A 20036-nucleotide genomic window follows, 5' to 3' on the forward strand; every position below is an offset into this window, starting at 1 on the left:
GGGAATTGGATGTATTGAAACGTGGGAGAAAGCGTCGGTCTGAAGGACTGCACAAATGAAATGGGAAATGGGACATTAGGATTTAGAATATAGGCAACAACCCCGCGCTGGCGGTCTTGCCGGTAAACAATTTAGATTTCCCCCCACTGATAGCGCCTGCGAATACATCTAGATCCATAAGTGGGTTTCATATTGATTTTTTGCAGATGTGCCGGAGGTCAAAGGGTCGTCTGATCTCTGCTTAAGAGGTCAGTAATTTAATAATAATCCTTCATTCTAGTCACGCGCCCTGGAGCGGTATATGAGAGGGTTGTCGTCGGCATGATTGGATGCGTGGCTGTGGTTTTGGAGAATCGCTGATCTCTGCGACTTGTCATGAAAAGCCGATGACAGATATCGGAGACATCCCACATCCGATTCACAAGGGTCTGTTTTAATTAACCATCATTTCAACAGGCTTTTACTTTTTGCAAACATCCCCACACTCCCACACACACACTCCCACACACACACACACACACACACACACACACACACACACACACACACACACACACACACACACACACAGATCATCTAACGGCGCTCCGCATACGTGTGCATCTTGCGCGGTGATGAGGATGCCTTCATCTCTCAAGTGGTCCTTGGTGGCACTTCTTGCTGACAGGTGCAGAACGTACGCGCAGCGGGCTCAGTAGTTGAAAGAGAGCGGCGCTTTACTCACGACGCCCCGCGTGCAGGTGTGTGTGTGTGCGTGTCATTGCGTTTCGTCTCCCCTGTACTTCTATACCACAGCTAATCTCGACTCCACAGCGAGGGCTTTGGAGGGAGACCCCGAGGCTGAAGGAAGGGTGCGATCACACAGGTGCGATCCCCTCCCTCTCACCGCTCTCACCCCTCCGCTGGAGACAAGTTTAGTTCGTTTAATTGGGAGACGGCCCTCGACCCTCAGACACACGCGAAGACCGCAGGGCATCTGGAAGACTCCGTTGATCCCCGGGAGGGGGGCGGGTTGGGGGGTTAGGAGGTTGGGGGTACAGGAGAAGAGACGCTTGAGAAGTGAGTGAAAGTTATCTTACACCAACCAGGCGGCTCCTGTGAAGAAGCCTCAGCGAACCTGGGGAAGGGAGAGCGTGGAAGGTGGGAAAGGTGTGGGAGTTGAGAAGGAAGAGAGAGAGAGTGTGAGAGAGAGAGAGAGAGAGAGAGAGAGAGAGAGGGAGAGAGAGGGCCACACAGAGCTCTACTTTGTTTGTAGCTGAAACCCTAAAAGGAGGATTAGTGCTCTGAGCGTGAGAGAGAGAGGGAGCAGGGAATAGCGTGGGTGGGTTCAGTCGAAGGTTCTACTGGGAAAACCTGGTCCCTGTGCACAGGTCTTCATCACAAAGGAACACATGGAGCGGGCGGTATAGCTTCCTCCCACTCCTCTCTCTGGGTCGTCTGAGCGTATAGCGTCGTTTTTTTCTGGCACATCGCTGGATCGTTGCTGAATTGTCTGTCTTTAGGTAACTGTCCAGGATTATCGAAGGACTCTGTATAAGCACAACCTGGCAGAACCATTCTCTCCTGTTCCTCACCCATTCATTCATCCATCCATCCAACAGTCGCCTCTCATCCTCCTCTTACACAGAGATCACGGAGGTGACTGAGACATGAACTGAAACTATACTCCACAAGCACATGAACTAAATGAGTACAAAATAAAAAAAAATCACTTTTTCCCACCTGCGATGGAGACGGAAACAGATGGACTTTTGATCCTGAGATTATTATTATCATCTGAACGGCTTTTGGATTAATGAGGAATTACAATTTTGTGAATGAAAAGGATGAAATGGAGAAGAAGATAACGGTGACAATATACCAAACTCGCCTACGGACATCACCTACATCCTGACCAAGGAGGGCTGCATAGTGTAGTGTAGTGTAGCGTAGTGTGTAGTGAAGTGTAGTGTGTAGTGTAGTGGATTAGGGTGGGGCTTTCTCCAAGTGCCACAAACACAAAGGCCTTTGAGTGGCAGAAGCTGGTGGTGCTGGGTACCGAACTTCTGGGGTGTGGTTGGGACCTGTGTGTGTGTGTGTTTGTGTGTGTGGTCCACCAGGTCAAAGCTCAAAGGTCACGATGGGGTGCAACATGTGTGTGGCTCAGAAGCCCGAGGAACAATACAGGGTGATGTTCCAGGTGAGTTCTCTATACTCTCTCTCTCTCTCTCTCTCTCTCTCTCTCTCTCTCTCTATCTCTCTCTCTCTCCCTCTCTCACACACACTCTCTCTCTCTCCCCCTCTCACACTCTCTCTCTCACACTCTCTCTCTCCTTCTCACTCTCTCTCTCCCCCTCTCTCACTATCTCTCTTTCTCACTCTCACTCTCTCTCTCTCTCTCTCTCTCTCTCTCTCTCTCTCTCTCTCTCTCTCTCTCTCTCTCTCTCTCTCACTCTCTCTCCTTTATTTCTCCATTCCTTTCTCTCTAAACTGTCTCCCCAGTGCTCTTGTCCTTCCCCACAGTGACAGTGTCTTAATATTGCCGTTGCTCTGTAACGACTGAGGTGAAACGCCCCCATCAATCATAATAATAATGCAACGCCGCCACTATCTGTGGGAGTGGACAGAGTAAAGGAACACGACCGCATCGCGCTGACACACTCGTTTATGTCAAACAATGCCCGTATGAATACCCGTAACCCGACACCCTGGTGGTTTTTCAAGGCATGATCTGATTATGGCCGCTTGGTGTTGTTGTTAATGCGACAACATGATGTTGTTCCAGGAGGGAGCGTGTGAATATTAACTATTTCACTACCACACTACAGAAGGTTAACCCTTTCACTACCACACTACAGATGGGTAACCGTCTGTAGTGTGGTAGTGAAAGGGTTAACCTTCTGTAGTGTGGTAGTGAAAGGGTTAACCCTTTGTCGTGTGGCAGTGAAAGTGTTAACCTTCGGTATTGTCGCAGTGGACGGGTTAACCTTTTGGTAGTGTGGCAGTGAAAGGGTTAAAAGGTCGTTTATAAACCTATCCCTAATGCTAACCCTAACCACAACCACTCCTACTACCTACAGAAAATAATTTAAAATGTTAATTACACTGGGTATCCACTCCAGAATCCACGTTCCTGGAACCACATCGACACGATGACATCAGATGGAGGTTTGGAGAGCACACGTTAATCACAATTATTAAACATATTGACGAACGCGTGGAGGAGGGGAACCTCATCAGTGACTCTGGAAACGATACAAAAGTGAAACAACCGCATAATTGGATTAGGAGAATCATAATAGAGACAAATCATGGGAAGTAACCGGATACAAAAATTATTATTTTGCTATCAGATTTAGCAACGGGAATCCTGTCCAGGAACAAACGATGTGGATTGATTGTATACCCAGGGATGTATAATATAGGCAGGGATGTATAATATAGGCAGGGATGTATACTATAGGTAGGGATGTATACTATAGGTAGGGATGTATACTATAGGTAGGGATGTATACTATAGGCAGGGATGTATACTATAGGCAGGGATGTATACTATAGGTAGGGATGTATAATATAGGTAGGGATGTATACTATAGGTAGGGATGTATACTATAGGTAGGGATGTATACTATAGGTAGGGATGTATAATATAGGTAGGGATGTATAATATAGGTAGGGATGTATAGTATAGGTAGGGATGTATACTATAGGCAGGGATGTATACACATATAGGCAGGGATGGATGTATACTATAGTAGGGATGTATAATATAGTAGGATGTATACTAAGGTAGGAGATGATTACTATAGGTAGGGAGTATACTATAGGTAGGGATGTTAATATAGGTAGGGATGTATAATATAGGTAGGGAGTTATAGTATAGGTAGGGATTGTATACTATAGGCAGGGATGTATACTATAGGTCAGGGATGTATACTATAGGTAGGGATGTATACTATAGGCAGGGATGTATACTATAGGTAGGGATGTATACTATAGGTAGGGATGTATACTATAGGTAGGGATGTATACTTAGGTAGGGATGTATAGTTAGGAGGGATGTATATATAGGTAGGGATGTTATACTATAGGTAGGGATGTATACTATAGGTAGGGATGTATACTATGGCAGGGATGTATACTATAGGCAGGGATGTATACTATAGGTAGGGATGTATACTATAGGTAGGGATGTATAATATAGGTAGGGATGTATAGTATAGGTAGCGATAGTTTCAAGTTCAAGTTTCTTTATTAGTTGTCATACAGAAATACAGAATACTTTGCATGAAATGCTTCTTTCTGTGTTGCTCCTGAGAGTGTGCTAGATAATAACAAGATAGTATAAAATAAGTATAATATAAGTATAAAATAGAAAGTCAAGAAGTCAAGTACGTAAACAAGTGTAAACAACAAAACATTTCAGTATACCTATATACAGTATATACAGTATATACAGTGCAGGTACAGTACAGTGTAGAAATGGTGAGGTAAAGCTTAGCTTGTGGTGCCACCTTGTGGTGGTGAGGTGCAATGAGGTGCAATAAGGAATGAGGTTGATGTGCAATTTCCTTACCAATAATATAAATATAAAGTGTAAAGTGTGTTAGTGTCTAAAGTGGTAAAGTGGGTGCTACAGTGTGTTGTTTATTTAAAGTGATTGTGTGCGTATGGATGTGTGTGCTGTGGGTGTATTGATGGTTTGTTATTGTTCATTGTTCATTGAGCATCCTGATGGCCTGGGGATAGAAGCTCCTTCTGAGTCTCTCTGTGCTTGCCATGAGACTCCGGTATCGCTTGCCTGACCGCAGCAGTTCAAAGAGGCAGTTGTTTGGGTGGCTGGAGTCTTTGATTATTCTCCCATGCACCGCTTGTTGTAAATGTCTTGGAGAGTGGGAAGCCCCCCTCCAATTGTGCGTTCGGCTGAACGGGCCACTCTCTGTAGTCTGCTACGGTCTTGTGCAGTGCTATTCCCAAACCAGGAGGTGATATTGCCAGTCAGGATGCTCTCTATTGTGCATGAGTAGAAGTTCTTGAGGATTTTCTGACTCACTTTGAACTTCCTTAAGCGCCTAAGGAAGTAGAGGCGTTGCCGTGCCTTCTTGATAACACTGTCAATGTGTGTGGTCCATGTCAAGTCCTCAGATATGTGGACTCCGAGGTACTTAAAACTGTTCACTCTCTCAACCGGTGCCCTGTCGATGCTGAGGGGGCTGTAGTCCCTGACCCCCGACCTCCTAAAGTCCACAATCATCTCTTTTGTTTTGCTGACGTTAAGGGAGAGGCTGTTCTATTGACACCATCCCGCTAGAACCTTCCAGGTAGGCCCTCTCGTCGTTTGCAGAGATCAGGCCCACCACTACTGTGTCATCAGCTAATTTGATGATTGTGTTGTTGTTCCGCTGTGCCACACAGTCATGTGTGTACAGGGAGTAGAGGAGGGGACTCAGAACACAGCCCTGGGGGGCCCCTATGTTGAGAGTGATGGATGAGGAGGTGCAGTTGCCTGCTCTCACCACCTGGGATCTGCCCGTCAGGAAGTCCAAGACCCACTGGCAGAGGTCATAGTTCAAGCCCAGGTCCCTGTATACCCTGGATGTATACTATAGGCAGGGATGTATACTATAGGTAAGGATGTATACTATAGACAGGGTTGTATACTATAGGTAGGTATGTATACTATAGGTAGGTATGTATACTATAGGTTTCACTATCACAACACATGGCACATCGTAACTCTCTTTTCCCAAGATATAATCTTCTACGCTTTTATCGGCTAAGCATCCCTCTTAGTGTACGTTACTAGTAAATTGCCGCTTTTCTTTTTTCTCCCTCCTTCGAATAATCATAAAACGATTATGCACGGTTGATAATTATGATAATCACACTTCATGGTGATTATAACAATTCCGATCAAAGAGAGTGGAGCAGAGACAAATTGCATAAGATAGGGGGCTATGTTGGGCCGGAAAAAGTAGAGTGGAGAGAGAGAGGGGGGGGGGGGAGAGAGAGAGAGAGAGAGAGAGAGAGAGAGAGAGAGAGAGAGAGAGAGAGAGAGAGGCACAAGGATGGATGGTTATTGCTGGGCTGAAGAGTTATGGTGGAGAGGGGTTGCCACGGTTACAGCCTCAGTACCACTGGCCTCCTGGGACTATGGGGGTACTGTACTGTACATGAGTATAAGCTCATCTGGCAGGTGTTGTGCTTATGGGAAGCATCTGTTGGTGATTCAGTGATGATACATGTGATCGTGAAAATAACCCCCTCGCTTACTAAACCTAAAAAATTCATATTTTAAAGAAAAAACAATAGTCAGGATTCGGGGTTATCCAGCATATTCAGTAGTATCCAGTAGCCTCAGAGGAGTCATGTTGCTCACTGGGGTCAGGACCTGTGCCAGTTAACTGCATCTGGTGCCTGAGGGCGATGCCAAGAGAGCGGCCCACGGAGAGGGGAGCCCGGCTCGGGGGTTCTGTAATGAGTCTAGAAGGGTAAGGGCACGGGGGCGAGGCAAGAGATGGCTATCTTTCCGCCGTTTGCCTCGCGGACGACATGAGTAAATTGATTTGGGATTGGCACTGACTCTCTTATCTGACATGGGGTCACAGCCAGAACGAGTCTGGCCACATGTGCAGGTCGTTGAGTCTTTGAGCGTTTGGAAATCAAATCATCCGATCGGGACCTCATACCACTTAAAGTCAACTGTGCACAAAGGTTGCGCCCCCCTGGGACTCAGTGACTCTGGCAACCCCCAGAAATGTGTTCCACTCTGCTATAGGCGAAGGAAGAAATCCACCGGGGCGCTACAACAGTATGATTTTTCCAGACAGGGGCGCGGCGGCTGGGAGTGTAAGAGTGGGTTATCATCAGTGATTCCCGGGGTGGCTAGGCATGAGATATGTCTGCTAGCTTGCTGCATGGGCGACCTGTGTAGGGGGGCCCTTTGTATAAAAGGCTTGTCTAGTGTCTGTCTGCCGTGAGGTAAACGGAGCAGATATGTCGAGTGTGGTGGAGGAGGGGGGCAGGGGGGGGGGGGGGGGGGGGGGGGGGGTTGCATTATACTGGTGCTCTGAAGTCAGAAACCACATTGCTGACTGAGAGCAGAGAAGCACAAGATATATCTTTCAAAATGTTCTTATGTACCCCAGTTGCTATTGCATGTACTTATTTGTGTTTCATTACACGTATATGCACATGCTTACCAACTGTTTCGCCTGTTTTATAGCAACACTACTATCACCGACATCTAAGAAGGGAGGTCCCCCCTTGAACGGCCCTTCTAAGGTTTCTCTCCTCCACATTGCCTGTGGTGCTTTTTTCCCTATTGCTAGGTTTTTTGTGAGTTTTTCCTTACCTTCGCGTGGGGTATGTCTGGGAGTGTTGCATTCATTTATTTTATTTATTTAAAATTGTTTGGACTTCATGGTGTTTTTGTTTTGTTCTTGATTTATTGTGAGGTTTCTTCTTGACTTGTTTAAAGAAGACGTGTCCGGCCCATGGGGACATTAATTTTTTTTTTTTTTTTTATTATTATCTTTTTCCCCCCTCCTTTTTCCGATTTTTATCCCATCCCACTGTTAGTCGTTATGCCAATTCCCAACCCCCTTCCTGGTCGTTGCGCACCCCCCCCCCTAGTGTTGGTCCGGGAGGCCGGAGACTGTCACGCCCCCGGTCCTAATGGACCGGTCATTGGACTTGCAGCACCACTCATTAACATTACACCACTGCATTTGTGTTTATCTATGTTTATTAATTTGTTATCTGTTGTGCTCACTTGTTTGTTGTCTGTGTATCTGTTGTGCCCCATTGTCTAGTCTAGTGTATTCTCCCCTGTTTCTGTATCCATGTGTTATTTAGTCTCCTCATGTTTCAGTATGTTACCCCAGGCTGTTTCAGTCTTTCCCACACAGCTGGGTCTTGTTTCCAATCACCCTCATGTGTCAATTAGTCTGTGTATAGTAGTGTTGTTTGCCCTGCCCTCCTGTGCTCGGTCATTGTTCATGTTACCCTCGTCCTGTCCTGTGTGTTGTCAACCTTTTGTTTCTCCGTTCTTATCAGTGAGTCAGTTTTGTATTGTTTGCCACGTTAAAGTAAAGTGCTTATTACTTTCATCCACGACTCGTGCTTCATCTATGTTCATCCTGCACTACCTCTCCTCGTGTTAAATCTGCATACCGGGTTCTACTCCTCTCTACCATCGACATGCCAGCGAAACGCTCCAGGAATCGTAACAGGAGACTATCACATGCTTTCCAGCCAGCCTGGCAGCGCAGACTCTCACTGGGAGAGTGTAACGTGTGGAAGGATCACACTACCTCCCTCCAGATCCTTCCCTCGCTGAGCAGGCGCCCCGACCGAACTGTAGGAGTCGCTGTTTACAACGACCAGGACCGACCCACCAGCTTTCCCACCCTCTAACACTGCCAATTGTGTTAGTACGAGCGACCAGCCAAGCTGGTAGCAACGCAGAGAGCTGGGCTCGAACACAGCGTCTCCAGGTTTAGTGGCGAGCGCCTTGCCCACTACACCACCTAGCCCCCCCTATGGGGACATTAATTAACGTGTGTTGTCGGGCCTTACAAATACATTTGATTTGATTTAAGACCGAGGAGACGTATCTGACATGTAGCGTATAGAAGGGGGAGACGCGTCGATACTTTTCGGATTGCCACGTGAGATTCTGAGGGGCGTGCTGACGGGTGAAACCAGGAGATAGATTTACACGGGGTATATCTGCCAATGTCTGCGTGAATGGGAGAGAGAGAGAGAGAGAAAAAAAAGATAGAACCCTACAAAATAAAACATCCAGAAAAGAAATGCGATAATAACCCATTTCAACTGGGAGTTACCGTGCTGTAAAGTCACAGCCTCTCTCTGCGCGGTCCGTATAAAATGTAATCTCTGTTTATCAGTCACAAACATGAAGAAAGAGACAGTGATTCTTGCCGCACAGATGGCTGATCTGGAAAAAAAAGAACAAAATGTCTCGTAAAAAAGAGCAACATGTTTCCCCTCCACTGTCTCTCACCGCTTTACCCGCCACGCTCCCTCCCGGATTTCTTTGGTTCTTATTACCAAAACGCGTGTTTTAATGACGCGTCCGCGAATTAGACGCGGTTTTAAACAATAAATAACCTCGGCATTAACGCGGTTCCGCTTCTGCATTAGTCTGGCAAAGCAGCCTGTTCAATTTGTCAGCGTGAACGGCACATTCTAGCCAACGGAATGTAGAGTCATACATTATGCATACATACGCTGTGCGATGCCAGCGTGTGGCTCTCTGATCAATCCTGCCTCTTTATTGCCCCGGGGGGTAATGGGGTGTGCTGTAATTCACTTGATGCATTACAACCTAGGGGCAATTCATACAGAGGCCTCATAGAGCACTCTGAGCAAAGCATCTGTTTTACATGTATCGGTTTTAAATTGCATCTGACCCACACATATTATACAGGCACAGACACTAAACCTCTGCCCCCGAGCCTCCCTCTCTCTCTTTCATATCTCTCTCTCTCTCTCTCTCTTTCCTATCTCTCTCTCCCTCCTCTCTCTCTCTCTGTATTTCCTCTCTTCCCTCTCTCTCTCTCTCTCTCTCTCTCTCTCTCTCTCTCTCTCTCTCTCTCTCTGTATTTCCTCTCTTCCTCTCTCTCTCTGTATTTCCTCTCTCTCTCCCCCTCCTCTCTCTCCCTCTCTCTCTCCCTCCTCTCTTTCTCCCCCCCTCTCTCTCTCCTCTGTGTGTCTTTCTCTCTCCTAGTCTCTATCTCTCTCTCTCTCTCTCTCTCTCTCTCTCTCTCTCTCTCTCTCTCTCTCTCTCTCTCTCTCTCTCTCTCTCTCTCTCTCTCTCTCCCTCCGTCTTTCTAGAAATGGGTTTCAAGGGGAGGCTGTTTCCATGGCAACTGAAGTCATTAAACAAGCCCTAATGTGGTTTTTCACATTGACATAAAGACACATACTGACGTGCACACTGTGCAAACAGATGGGAATCAATACGTGGTATCAATAGCCCAGTGGCACAAACTGAGATAATGTGTCGCGTGCAGTGTACGACCTAAACACATCACACACACACTGCGTACACACACACACACACACACACACACACTCACAGCGTGTACACACGTGCACCGCGTACACATACACACTCACCGTGTTGCAAATGCATGTGCTGTGCTCAAATACCCGTCTGTTGACAATAAAGGGGAAAAAACAATATTGACTCTTTTGAGTTATTATCAAGTATCCTTTCTTATGTCTTCTTTCACTTCCCCTCTTTTCATGTGATTATTGACTTCCAATACCCTGGACCTACAGCATCTAAATATATACCTTTTCACCTTGAACTATCACATGAGTGGTTATCAGACCCTCTTCTCATTAGTGTCTAACGTGTTTCAAATGTGTATCAATGGACCTGAAATACACATTAACACCAGCTAATCACCTGCCAGCCTGGTTCACTGTGTGTGTGTGTGTGTGTGTGTGTGTGTGTGTGTGTGTGTGTAGGTGTGTGTGTAGGTGTGTGTGTAGGTGTGTGTGTAGGTGTGTGTGTAGGTGTGTGTGTAGGTGTGTGTGTAGGTGTGTGTGTAGGTGTGTGTAGGTGTGTGTAGGTGTGTGTAGGTGTGTGTAGGTGTGTGTAGGTGTGTGTAGGTGTGTGTAGGTGTGTGTGTGTGTGTGTGTGTAGGTGTGTGTGTGTGTCTGTCTGTCTGTCTGTCTGTCTGTCTGTCTGTCTGTCTGTCTGTCTGTCTGTCTGTCTGTCTGTCTGTCTGTCTGTCTGTCTGTCTGTCTGTCTGTCTGTCTGTCTGTCTGTCTGTCTGTCTGTCTGTCTGTCTGTCTGTCTGTCTGTCTGTCTGTCTGTCTGTCTGTCTGTCTGTCTGTCTGTCTGTCTGTCTGTCTGTCTGTCTGTCTGTCTGTCTGTCTGTCTGTCTGTCTGTCTGTCTGTCTGTCTGTCTGTCTGTCTGTCTGTCTGTCTGTCTGTCTGTCTGTCTGTCTGTCTGTCTGTCTGTCTGTCTGTCTGTCTGTCTGTCTGTCTGTCTGTCTGTCTGTCTGTCTGTCTGTCTGTCTGTCTGTCTGTCTGTCTGTCTGTCTGTCTGTCTGTCTGTCTGTCTGTCTGTCTGTCTGTCTGTCTGTCTGTCTGTCTGTCTGTCTGTCTGTCTGTCTGTCTGTCTGTCTGTCTGTCTGTCTGTCTGTCTGTCTGTCTGTCTGTCTGTCTGTCTGTCTGTCTGTCTGTCTGTCTGTCTGTCTGTCTGTCTGTCTGTCTGTCTGTCTGTCTGTCTGTCTGTCTGTCTGTCTGTCTGTCTGTCTGTCTGTCTGTCTGTCTGTCTGTCTGTCTGTCTGTCTGTCTGTCTGTCTGTCTGTCTGTCTGTCTGTCTGTCTGTCTGTCTGTCTGTCTGTCTGTCTGTCTGTCTGTCTGTCTGTCTGTCTGTCTGTCTGTCTGTCTGTCTGTCTGTCTGTCTGTCTGTCTGTCTGTCTGTCGTCTGTCTGTCTGTCTGTCTGTCTGTCTGTCTGTCTGTCTGTCTGTCTGTCTGTCTGTCTGTCTGTCTGTCTGTCTGTCTGTCTGTCTGTCTGTCTGTCTGTCTGTCTGTCTGTCTGTCTGTCTGTCTGTCTGTCTGTCTGTCTGTCTGTCTGTCTGTCTGTCTGTCTGTCTGTCTGTCTGTCTGTCTGTCTGTCTGTCTGTCTGTCTGTCTGTCTGTCTGTCTGTCTGTCTGTCTGTCTGTCTGTCTGTCTGTCTGTCTGTCTGTCTGTCTGTCTGTCTGTCTGTCTGTCTGTCTGTCTGTCTGTCTGTCTGTCTGTCTGTCTGTCTGTCTGTCTGTCTGTCTGTCTGTCTGTCTGTCTGTCTGTCTGTCTGTCTGTCTGTCTGTCTGTCTGTCTGTCTGTCTGTCTGTCTGTCTGTCTGTCTGTCTGTCTGTCTGTCTGTCTGTCTGTCTGTCTGTCTGTCTGTCTGTCTGTCTGTCTGTCTGTCTGTCTGTCTGTCTGTCTGTCTGTCTGTCTGTCTGTCTGTCTGTCTGTCTGTCTGTCTGTCTGTCTGTCTGTCTGTCTGTCTGTCTGTCTGTCCTGTCTGTCTGTCTGTCTGTCTGTCTGTCTGTCTGTCTGTCTGTCTGTCTGTCTGTCTGTCTGTCTGTCTGTCTGTCTGTCTGTCTGTCTGTCTGTCTGTCTGTCTGTCTGTCTGTCTGTCTGTCTGTCTGTCTGTCTGTCTGTCTGTCTGTCTGTCTGTCTGTCTGTCTGTCTGTCTGTCTGTCTGTCTGTCTGTCTGTCTGTCTGTCTGTCTGTCTGTCTGTCTGTCTGTCTGTCTGTCTGTCTGTCTGTCTGTCTGTCTGTCTGTCTGTCTGTCTGTCTGTCTGTCTGTCTGTCTGTCTGTCTGTCTGTCTGTCTGTCTGTCTGTCTGTCTGTCTGTCCTGTCTGTCTGTCTGTCTGTCTGTCTGTCTGTCTGTCTGTCTGTCTGTCTGTCTGTCTGTCTGTCTGTCTGTCTGTCTGTCTGTCTGTCTGTCTGTCTGTCTGTCTGTCTGTCTGTCTGTCTGTCTGTCTGTCTGTCTGTCTGTCTGTCTGTCTGTCTGTCTGTCTGTCTGTCTGTCTGTCTGTCTGTCTGTCTGTCTGTCTGTCTGTCTGTCTGTCTGTCTGTCTGTCTGTCTGTCTGTCTGTCTGTCTGTCTGTCTGTCTGTCTGTCTGTCTGTCTGTCTGTCTGTCTGTCTGTCTGTCTGTCTGTCTGTCTGTCTGTCTGTCTGTCTGTCTGTCTGTCTGTCTGTCTGTCTGTCTGTCTGTCTGTCTGTCTGTCTGTCTGTCTGTCTGTCTGTCTGTCTGTCTGTCTGTCTGTCTGTCTGTCTGTCTGTCTGTCTGTCTGTCTGTCTGTCTGTCTGTCTGTCTGTCTGTCTGTCTGTCTGTCTGTCTGTCTGTCTGTCTGTCTGTCTGTCTGTCTGTCTGTCTGTCTGTCTGTCTGTCTGTCTGTCTGTCTGTCTGTCTGTCTGTCTGTCTGTCTGTCTGTCTGTCTGTCTGTCTGTCTGTCTGTCTGTCTGTCTGTCTGTCTGTCTGTCTGTCTGTCTGTCTGTCTGTCTGTCTGTCTGTCTGTCTGTCTGTCTGTCTGTCTGTCTGTCTGTCTGTCTGTCTGTCTGTCTGTCTGTCTGTCTGTCTGTCTGTCTGTCTGTCTGTCTGTCTGTCTGTCTGTCTGTCTGTCTGTCTGTCTGTCTGTCTGTCTGTCTGTCTGTCTGTCTGTCTGTCTGTCTGTCTGTCTGTCTGTCTGTCTGTCTGTCTGTCTGTCTGTCTGTCTGTCTGTCTGTCTGTCTGTCTGTCTGTCTGTCTGTCTGTCTGTCTGTCTGTCTGTCTGTCTGTCTGTCTGTCTGTCTGTCTGTCTGTCTGTCTGTCTGTCTGTCTGTCTGTCTGTCTGTCTGTCTGTCTGTCTGTCTGTCTGTCTGTCTGTCTGTCTGTCTGTCTGTCTGTCTGTCTGTCTGTCTGTCTGTCTGTCTGTCTGTCTGTCTGTCTGTCTGTCTGTCTGTCTGTCTGTCTGTCTGTCTGTCTGTCTGTCTGTCTGTCTGTCTGTCTGTCTGTCTGTCTGTCTGTCTGTCTGTCTGTCTGTCTGTCTGTCTGTCTGTCTGTCTGTCTGTCTGTCTGTCTGTCTGTCTGTCTGTCTGTCTGTCTGTCTGTCTGTCTGTCTGTCTGTCTGTCTGTCTGTCTGTCTGTCTGTCTGTCTGTCTGTCTGTCTGTCTGTCTGTCTGTCTGTCTGTCTGTCTGTCTGTGTGTGTGTGTGTGTGTGTGTGTGTGTGTGTGTGTGTGTGTGTGTGTGTGTGTGTGTGTGTGTGTGTGTGTGTGTGTGTGTGTGTGTGTGTGTATGTGCATGTGCATGTGCGCGTGCGCGTGCGTGTGTGTGTGTAGACCAATCTCACTTAGAATATGTAAATAAAGTACTTATCGGCCACAGGAGAAAGGTACATAATTGTATGTTATGTAAGCCATAAGTAATATATTGACGTATTTACAAATCAGTACATATATTACATATAAAATTATGATAAGTTATGATAAGTTATGATAACTTTTAACGTTTTCAGAAAATGTTTGATTTCCCCTGCTGGGGAATGAATCCGGGATGCGTGCATCGGAGGCAAGTGCCTTTAACCATAACCGTTAAAACAAACCATCATCATATTGCTGTGTTTGTATCAGGGTGGGTGTCTTAGTCTAGTAGTGAGAGATGTGTTTGTATCAGGGTGGGTGTCTTAGTCTAGTGGTGAGAGCTGTGTTTGTATCAGGGTGGGTGGGTGTCTTAGTCTAGTGGTGAGAGCTGTGTTTGTATCAAGGTGGGTGTCTTAGTCTAGTGGTGAGAGCTGTGTTTGTATCAAGGCGGGTGGGTGTCTTAGTCTAGTGGTGAGAGCTGTGTTTGTATCAGGGCGGGTGTCTTAGTCTAGTGGTGAGAGCTGTGTTTGTATCAGGGCGGGTGTCTTTGTCTAGTGGTGAGAGCTGTGTTTGTATCAGGGCGGGTGGGTGTCTTAGTCTAGTGGTGAGAGCTGTGTTTGTATCAGGGCGGGTGTCTTAGTCTAGTTGTGAGAGCTGTATTTGTATCAGGGTGGGTGTTTTAGTCTAGTGGTGAGAGCTGTGTTTGTATCAGGATGGGTGTCTTACTGTCTTAGTCTAGTGGTGAGAGCTGTGTTTGTATCAGGGTGGGTGTCTTACTGTCTTAGTCTAGTGGTGAGAGATGTGTTTGTATCAGGGTGGGTGTCTTAGTCTAGTGGTGAGAGCTGTGTTTGTATCAGGGTGGGTGTCTTAGTCTAGTGGTGAGAGCTGTGTTTGTATCAGGGTGGGTGTCTTAGTCTAGTGGTGAGAGCTGTGTTTGTATCAAGGTGGGTGTCTTAGTCTAGTGGTGAGAGCTGTGTTTGTATCAGGGTGGGTGGGTGTCTTAGTCTAGTGGTGAGAGCTGTGTTTGTATCAGGGTGGGTGTCTTAGTCTAGTGGTGAGAGCTGTGTTTGTATCAAGGTGGGTGTCTTAGTCTAGTGGTGAGAGCTGTGTTTGTATCAGGGTGGGTGGGTGTCTTAGTCTAGTGGTGAGAGCTGTGTTTGTATCAGGGTGGGTGTCTTAGTCTAGTGGTGAGAGCTGTGTTTGTATCAGGGTGGGTGTCTTAGTCTAGTGGTGAGAGCTGTGTTTGTATCAGGGTGGGTGTCTTAGTCTAGTGGTGAGAGCTGTGTTTGTATCAGGGTGGGTGTCTTAGTCTAGTGGTGAGAGCTGTGTTTGTATCAGGGTGGGTGTCTTAGTCTAGTGGTGAGAGCTGTGTTTGTATCAAGGTGGGTGTCTTAGTCTAGTGGTGAGAGCTGTGTTTGTATCAGGGTGGGTGTCTTAGTCTAGTGGTGAGAGCTGTGTTTGTATCAGGGTGGGTGTCTTAGTCTAGTGGTGAGAGCTGTGTTTGTATCAGGGTGGGTGTCTTAGTTTAGTGGTGAGAGCTGTGTTTGTATCAGGGTGGGTGTCTTAGTCTAGTGGTGAGAGCTGTGTTTGTATCAGGGTGGGTGTTTTAGTCTAGTGGTGAGAGCTGTGTTTGTATCAGGGTGGGTGTCTTACTGTCTTAGTCTAGTGGTGAGAGCTATGTTTGTATCAGGGTGGGTGTCTTAGTCTAGTGGTGAGAGCTGTGTTTGTATCAGGGTGGGTGTCTTAGTCTAGTGGTGAGAGCTGTGTTTGTATCAGGGTGGGTGTCTTAGTCTAGTGGTGAGAGCTGTGTTTGTATCAGGGTGGGTGTCTTAGTCTAGTGGTGAGAGCTGTGTTTGTATCAAGGTGGGTGTCTTAGTCTAGTGGTGAGAGCTGTGTTTGTATCAGGGTGGGTGGGTGTCTTAGTCTAGTGGTGAGAGCTGTGTTTGTATCAGGGTGGGTGTCTTAGTCTAGTGGTGAGAGCTGTGTTTGTATCAGGGTGGGTGGGTGTCTTAGTCTAGGGATGAGCGCTGTGTTTGTATCAGGGTGGGTGTCTTAGTCTAGTGGTGAGAGCTGTGTTTGTATCAGGGTGGGTGTCTTAGTCTAGTGGTGAGAACTGTGTTTGTATCAGGGTGGGTGGGTGGGTGTCTTAGTCTAGTGGTGAGAGCTGTGTTTGTATCAGGGTGGGTGGGTGTCTTAGACTAGTGGTAAGAGCTGTGTTTGTATCAGGGCGGGTGTCTTAGTCTAGTGATGAGAGCTGTGTTTGTATCAGGGTGGGTGGGTGTCTTAGTCTAGTGATGAGAGCTGTGTTTGTATCAGGGTGGGTGGGTGTCTTAGTCTAGTGATGAGAGCTGTGTTTGTATCAGGGTGGGTGGGTGTCTTAGTCTAGTGATGAGAGCTGTGTTTGTATCAGGGTGGGTGGGTATCTTAGTCTAGTGGTGAGAGCTGTGTTTGTATCAGGGTGGGTGGGTGTCTTAGTCTAGTGGTGAGAGCTGTGTTTGTATCAGGGTGGGTGTCTTAGTCTAGTGGTGAGAGCTGTGTTTGTATCAGGGTGGGTGTCTTAGTCTAGTGTCGAGAACACTTGCCCGGTCGTACTGTTTGTTTTGGACTTTTGTCGATACAAAATGTAAATATATTACTTATGGCTGTAACATAATGTACATTATGTACCTTCTGAGTCATGGGTCAGACAGCGAGGGTGTTTATGGGAGGCACTCCCGTCTCTCACTAAATAGAGAAGAGAGAGGAGTGACAGAAAGAAAAAGGGGTATAAGGTACAGGGGGGGAAGGTGAGGCTGTGTGAAATCAAACCTGAGACATATTTCTAGATAATGTTTAATCCTTTCAGGGGCACAATCTCAGCCGTGACATAACAATTTTGAGGAGCTTAACTGTTCTGATGAAAATGTCACAGTGGTTTCTTCTGGTAATTGAAATGCCCCAGGGTTCCAGGATGTCATTCTGAGAGAGAATGTTCCAAAAACTCACACGAAATGTCAGGATTGGGGGCGGGGGGGGGCAATCTTAAAGCAAACACAAAACACAAAACACAAAACACAAAAAGGGCAATCTTAAAGTGACCCCAGAGGGGTAACCACTGGAATCGCTGAGTGATGAGAGAGGGTGGGGGGGGGAGGGGGGGGGGGGGGGGGAACACAAGAATAAAATAAATAAAGATAAAAGCTGTAGGAAACACAAAACACCAGTATAAAATAACTGGGGGGAAACACCCAAAATAACCACCACTGTCTAGCACATAGGTGTCAAACTCATGGCCCGCGGGCCAAATGTGGCCCGCCACGTCATTTGATGTGGCCCCCAAGAGCTCTGGTAATTTTTTTTTTTTTTTAACATTAATCTTGGGTTAAAAAATTGCGGCGTTAAAATAATTGTGGGTTAATGCGTTAATAAAGCTTTAACTTTGACAGCCTTAGTTATTACACATTCTTACACATACATGTATGTTGAACATCTGAGGTATTGATGAAGTAACAAAGGAAAAAAGCCAAAAGCACTTACTCCTCAGACATTCTTTGACAATTTTACAGCCCAAAATACAAAAAAGATCCAGGCGGAATAGGTAACAAAGGGTTGAAGAAATATTGTCTGAACTGTCAGATGCAAACTGGCTGTGTGACATAACCGAGCATCTCGCTCAATTGAATAAGAAGCTGTAGGGACGCAAACAAGTCCCACCCAAAACTTGACCAATATAGTTGTGAACTGAGACAACCCTTATTTTGTTATTTTTGAGTACAGTTACAGTTGTGTGTTCATGCAGACACATAATAGCCATTACGAATTGAAAATGGTGGACCCTGATGTAAACAAGTCGAAAGTCTTTCTCTGGTCTGCATCCCCTTAACAATTGTGTGTATTGAGCTGTACTGTACTGTACCCATTCTGCAATCTGTGAATTAAAGTTAATTAACTATCTTCTATTAGTTGGATGTATGGCCTCTGCAAGGTTGTGTGCAGCCATTTGTTTTTGTAACATCTGCTACATCTGTCCCACGTGTTCTTTGCAGCTCAGTTGTTAGTTCTGCCCCTCTTGACTGTGACAAAAAGGTTTTGAACAAACTTAATGTCATAGCTTGTATTTGATGATCTTCTTCTTTGTTATTTACTTGAATGGTTTGATCATTGATTAATGGAGTAATATGGGGTTCTGATCAACTAAAATGATTTGTTAAAATAACATAAGCTAACATATATTTTTACATCTATGCAAATGCATATGCAATATACAACTTGAATATGTTATGGTTTGTAACCGACCCCAATCGCACAACACAAGACAGGTATGAGAGTAAGCCAAAACAGGGCAAATATTTATTATAGAACAAAAAGCGGCACAGTCCCTTTAAGGGAAAACACAAAAACACTAGAGTCAAGGAAATCTGGAAAATGCGGCACTGTGCCTTTAAGAGGCGAACAGGCTAAGGGACTAAGGCTAAAGGCCAGGGCTAAGGACCAGGGCTAAGTGTCAGGGCCAGGACCAGGGGCACTGGAGAGGGGGACAGGGACAGAGGCCCGGAGAGACGGGCTGGAGACAGGGACAGAGAACAGGGTTAAGGCCTTGGACACACTACACACTATCACATGGTTAACCGTCTGTAGTGTGGTAATGAAAGGTTATCCCTCCTTTTTTAATCTTAGCCTGTGGTAGAAAGGAAGATCGGTCTGTTGTTTTATCTAAACACTAATGATGCCACTTGGTTACTTCCTGTGGGGGTTCCTTTACATACAAGCTGAACTCTGGGCTTAACGTGATTCCTGCGATTCCTTGAGAGCTTGTTTTTCCCACTTTCTCTCCAGATAATTCCATGCCTCTCTCCTCACCCCTTCTCACCCCTTACCTCTCCCTCCCCCCGTTCTCTCCTTCTACGCCCACACCCCCCTTTTCTTTTACTCACCTCTTTGAACTCTCAGCTTTGCTTTCATCTCTCTCTTTCTCTCCCCGCCCCATCCCTCGGCTCCGACGCCTCCTACTGTGCAGCTCTGAATATAATTTGTGTGTAAAAAAAAAAAAAAAAGACAGACCATACTGGTTTATCAATTTCAGTTCTATTCTACACAAACCTCCAGAATACGGAGAGTGGGGGGGGGGGGGGGGGGGCACCGAAGCAATCTTGTTGTTGGCCAGATACGATTGATTCTTATCAGATTGCATGGCGTGTTTAGCTTGTCGCGCAGTGGTTGTGTCGCAGCCTCTTACCATATACAGGTAATAGGCCATTGTGTAGCCTGTGTGTGGACGCATTCCCCGACATGTCGAGACGGATTAGCTGTCTAAAACATTACAGCCATTAGCCTGCATGAAGTCATCCTCAAAGCAATCTCAGCACCTCTCATTGATAATGAATGAGACCCCTCTCTCTCTCCCTCTATTGATAATGAATGAGACCCCACCCTCTCTCTCTCTCTCTCTCTCTCTCTCTCTCTCTCTCTCTCTCTCTTCTCAGACCTATCACACATGACCACGGGGCTGTTCCCTAATAGCTCTCTATCTCTACACTCCGGGATGATGTTGTTGGCGCACCTCCATCTCACTTGTCCCACGTGGACTGACTGAACAATAGGTTCCCTCCCTTTTGATGAGAGAGAGAGAGAGGGGGAGAGAGAGAGAGGGAGAGGGAGAGAGATAGGGAGAGAGAGGAGGAGAGAGAGACAGAGAAAGAGACAAATACAGAGACAGAGAGGTAGAGAGATAGATGTATATAATATATATAGAGATAGAGAGACAGAGAGAGGGGGGAGAGAGAGAGATAGAGAGAGATGTATATATATATATATATATATATATATATAATATATATATATATATATATATATATATATATATATATATATATATATATATATATAGAGAGAGAGCGAGAGCCAGAGAGAGAGAGGTAGAGAGAGAGGGAGAGAGAGAGACAGAGAGAGGTAGAGGTAGAGAGAGGGAGAGAGAGACAGACAGAGAGAGGTAGAGAGTAGATGTGTATATATAGAGAGAGAGAGACAGAGAGAAAGAGAGGGGGCAGAGCGAGAGAGATAGATAGATAGATAGAGAGATGTATATATATATATATTAGGGGTGTAAAGGTACACATATCCGTACCGAACCGTTTCAGTACTGGACCTAAGGTTCAGTACGGCTGTGTACCGAATGAATACAACGGTACGTTAACCAC

At 46.5% G+C, this 20036-nt stretch overlaps 1 protein-coding gene across 1 annotated transcript in view; it reads left to right on the forward strand.

Moving 5' to 3' along the window:
- Positions 1–2119: 2119 nt before the first annotated feature.
- LOC311243798 (PDZ domain-containing protein 4-like) overlaps positions 2120–20036 on the forward strand; it is a gene marked incomplete at both ends in the record, with an annotated part of 61811 nt that continues 43894 nt past the window's right edge. The window contains one exon of the mRNA XM_084333147.1: positions 2120–2179. Within this exon, the coding sequence (XP_084189273.1) occupies positions 2120–2179 (60 nt within the window). The remainder of the gene's footprint in view (positions 2180–20036) is intronic.

Source organism: Notolepis coatsorum, assembly GCF_963971535.1.
Source record: "Notolepis coatsorum genome assembly, chromosome: 17".
Lineage (NCBI taxonomy): Eukaryota > Metazoa > Chordata > Actinopteri > Aulopiformes > Paralepididae > Notolepis > Notolepis coatsorum.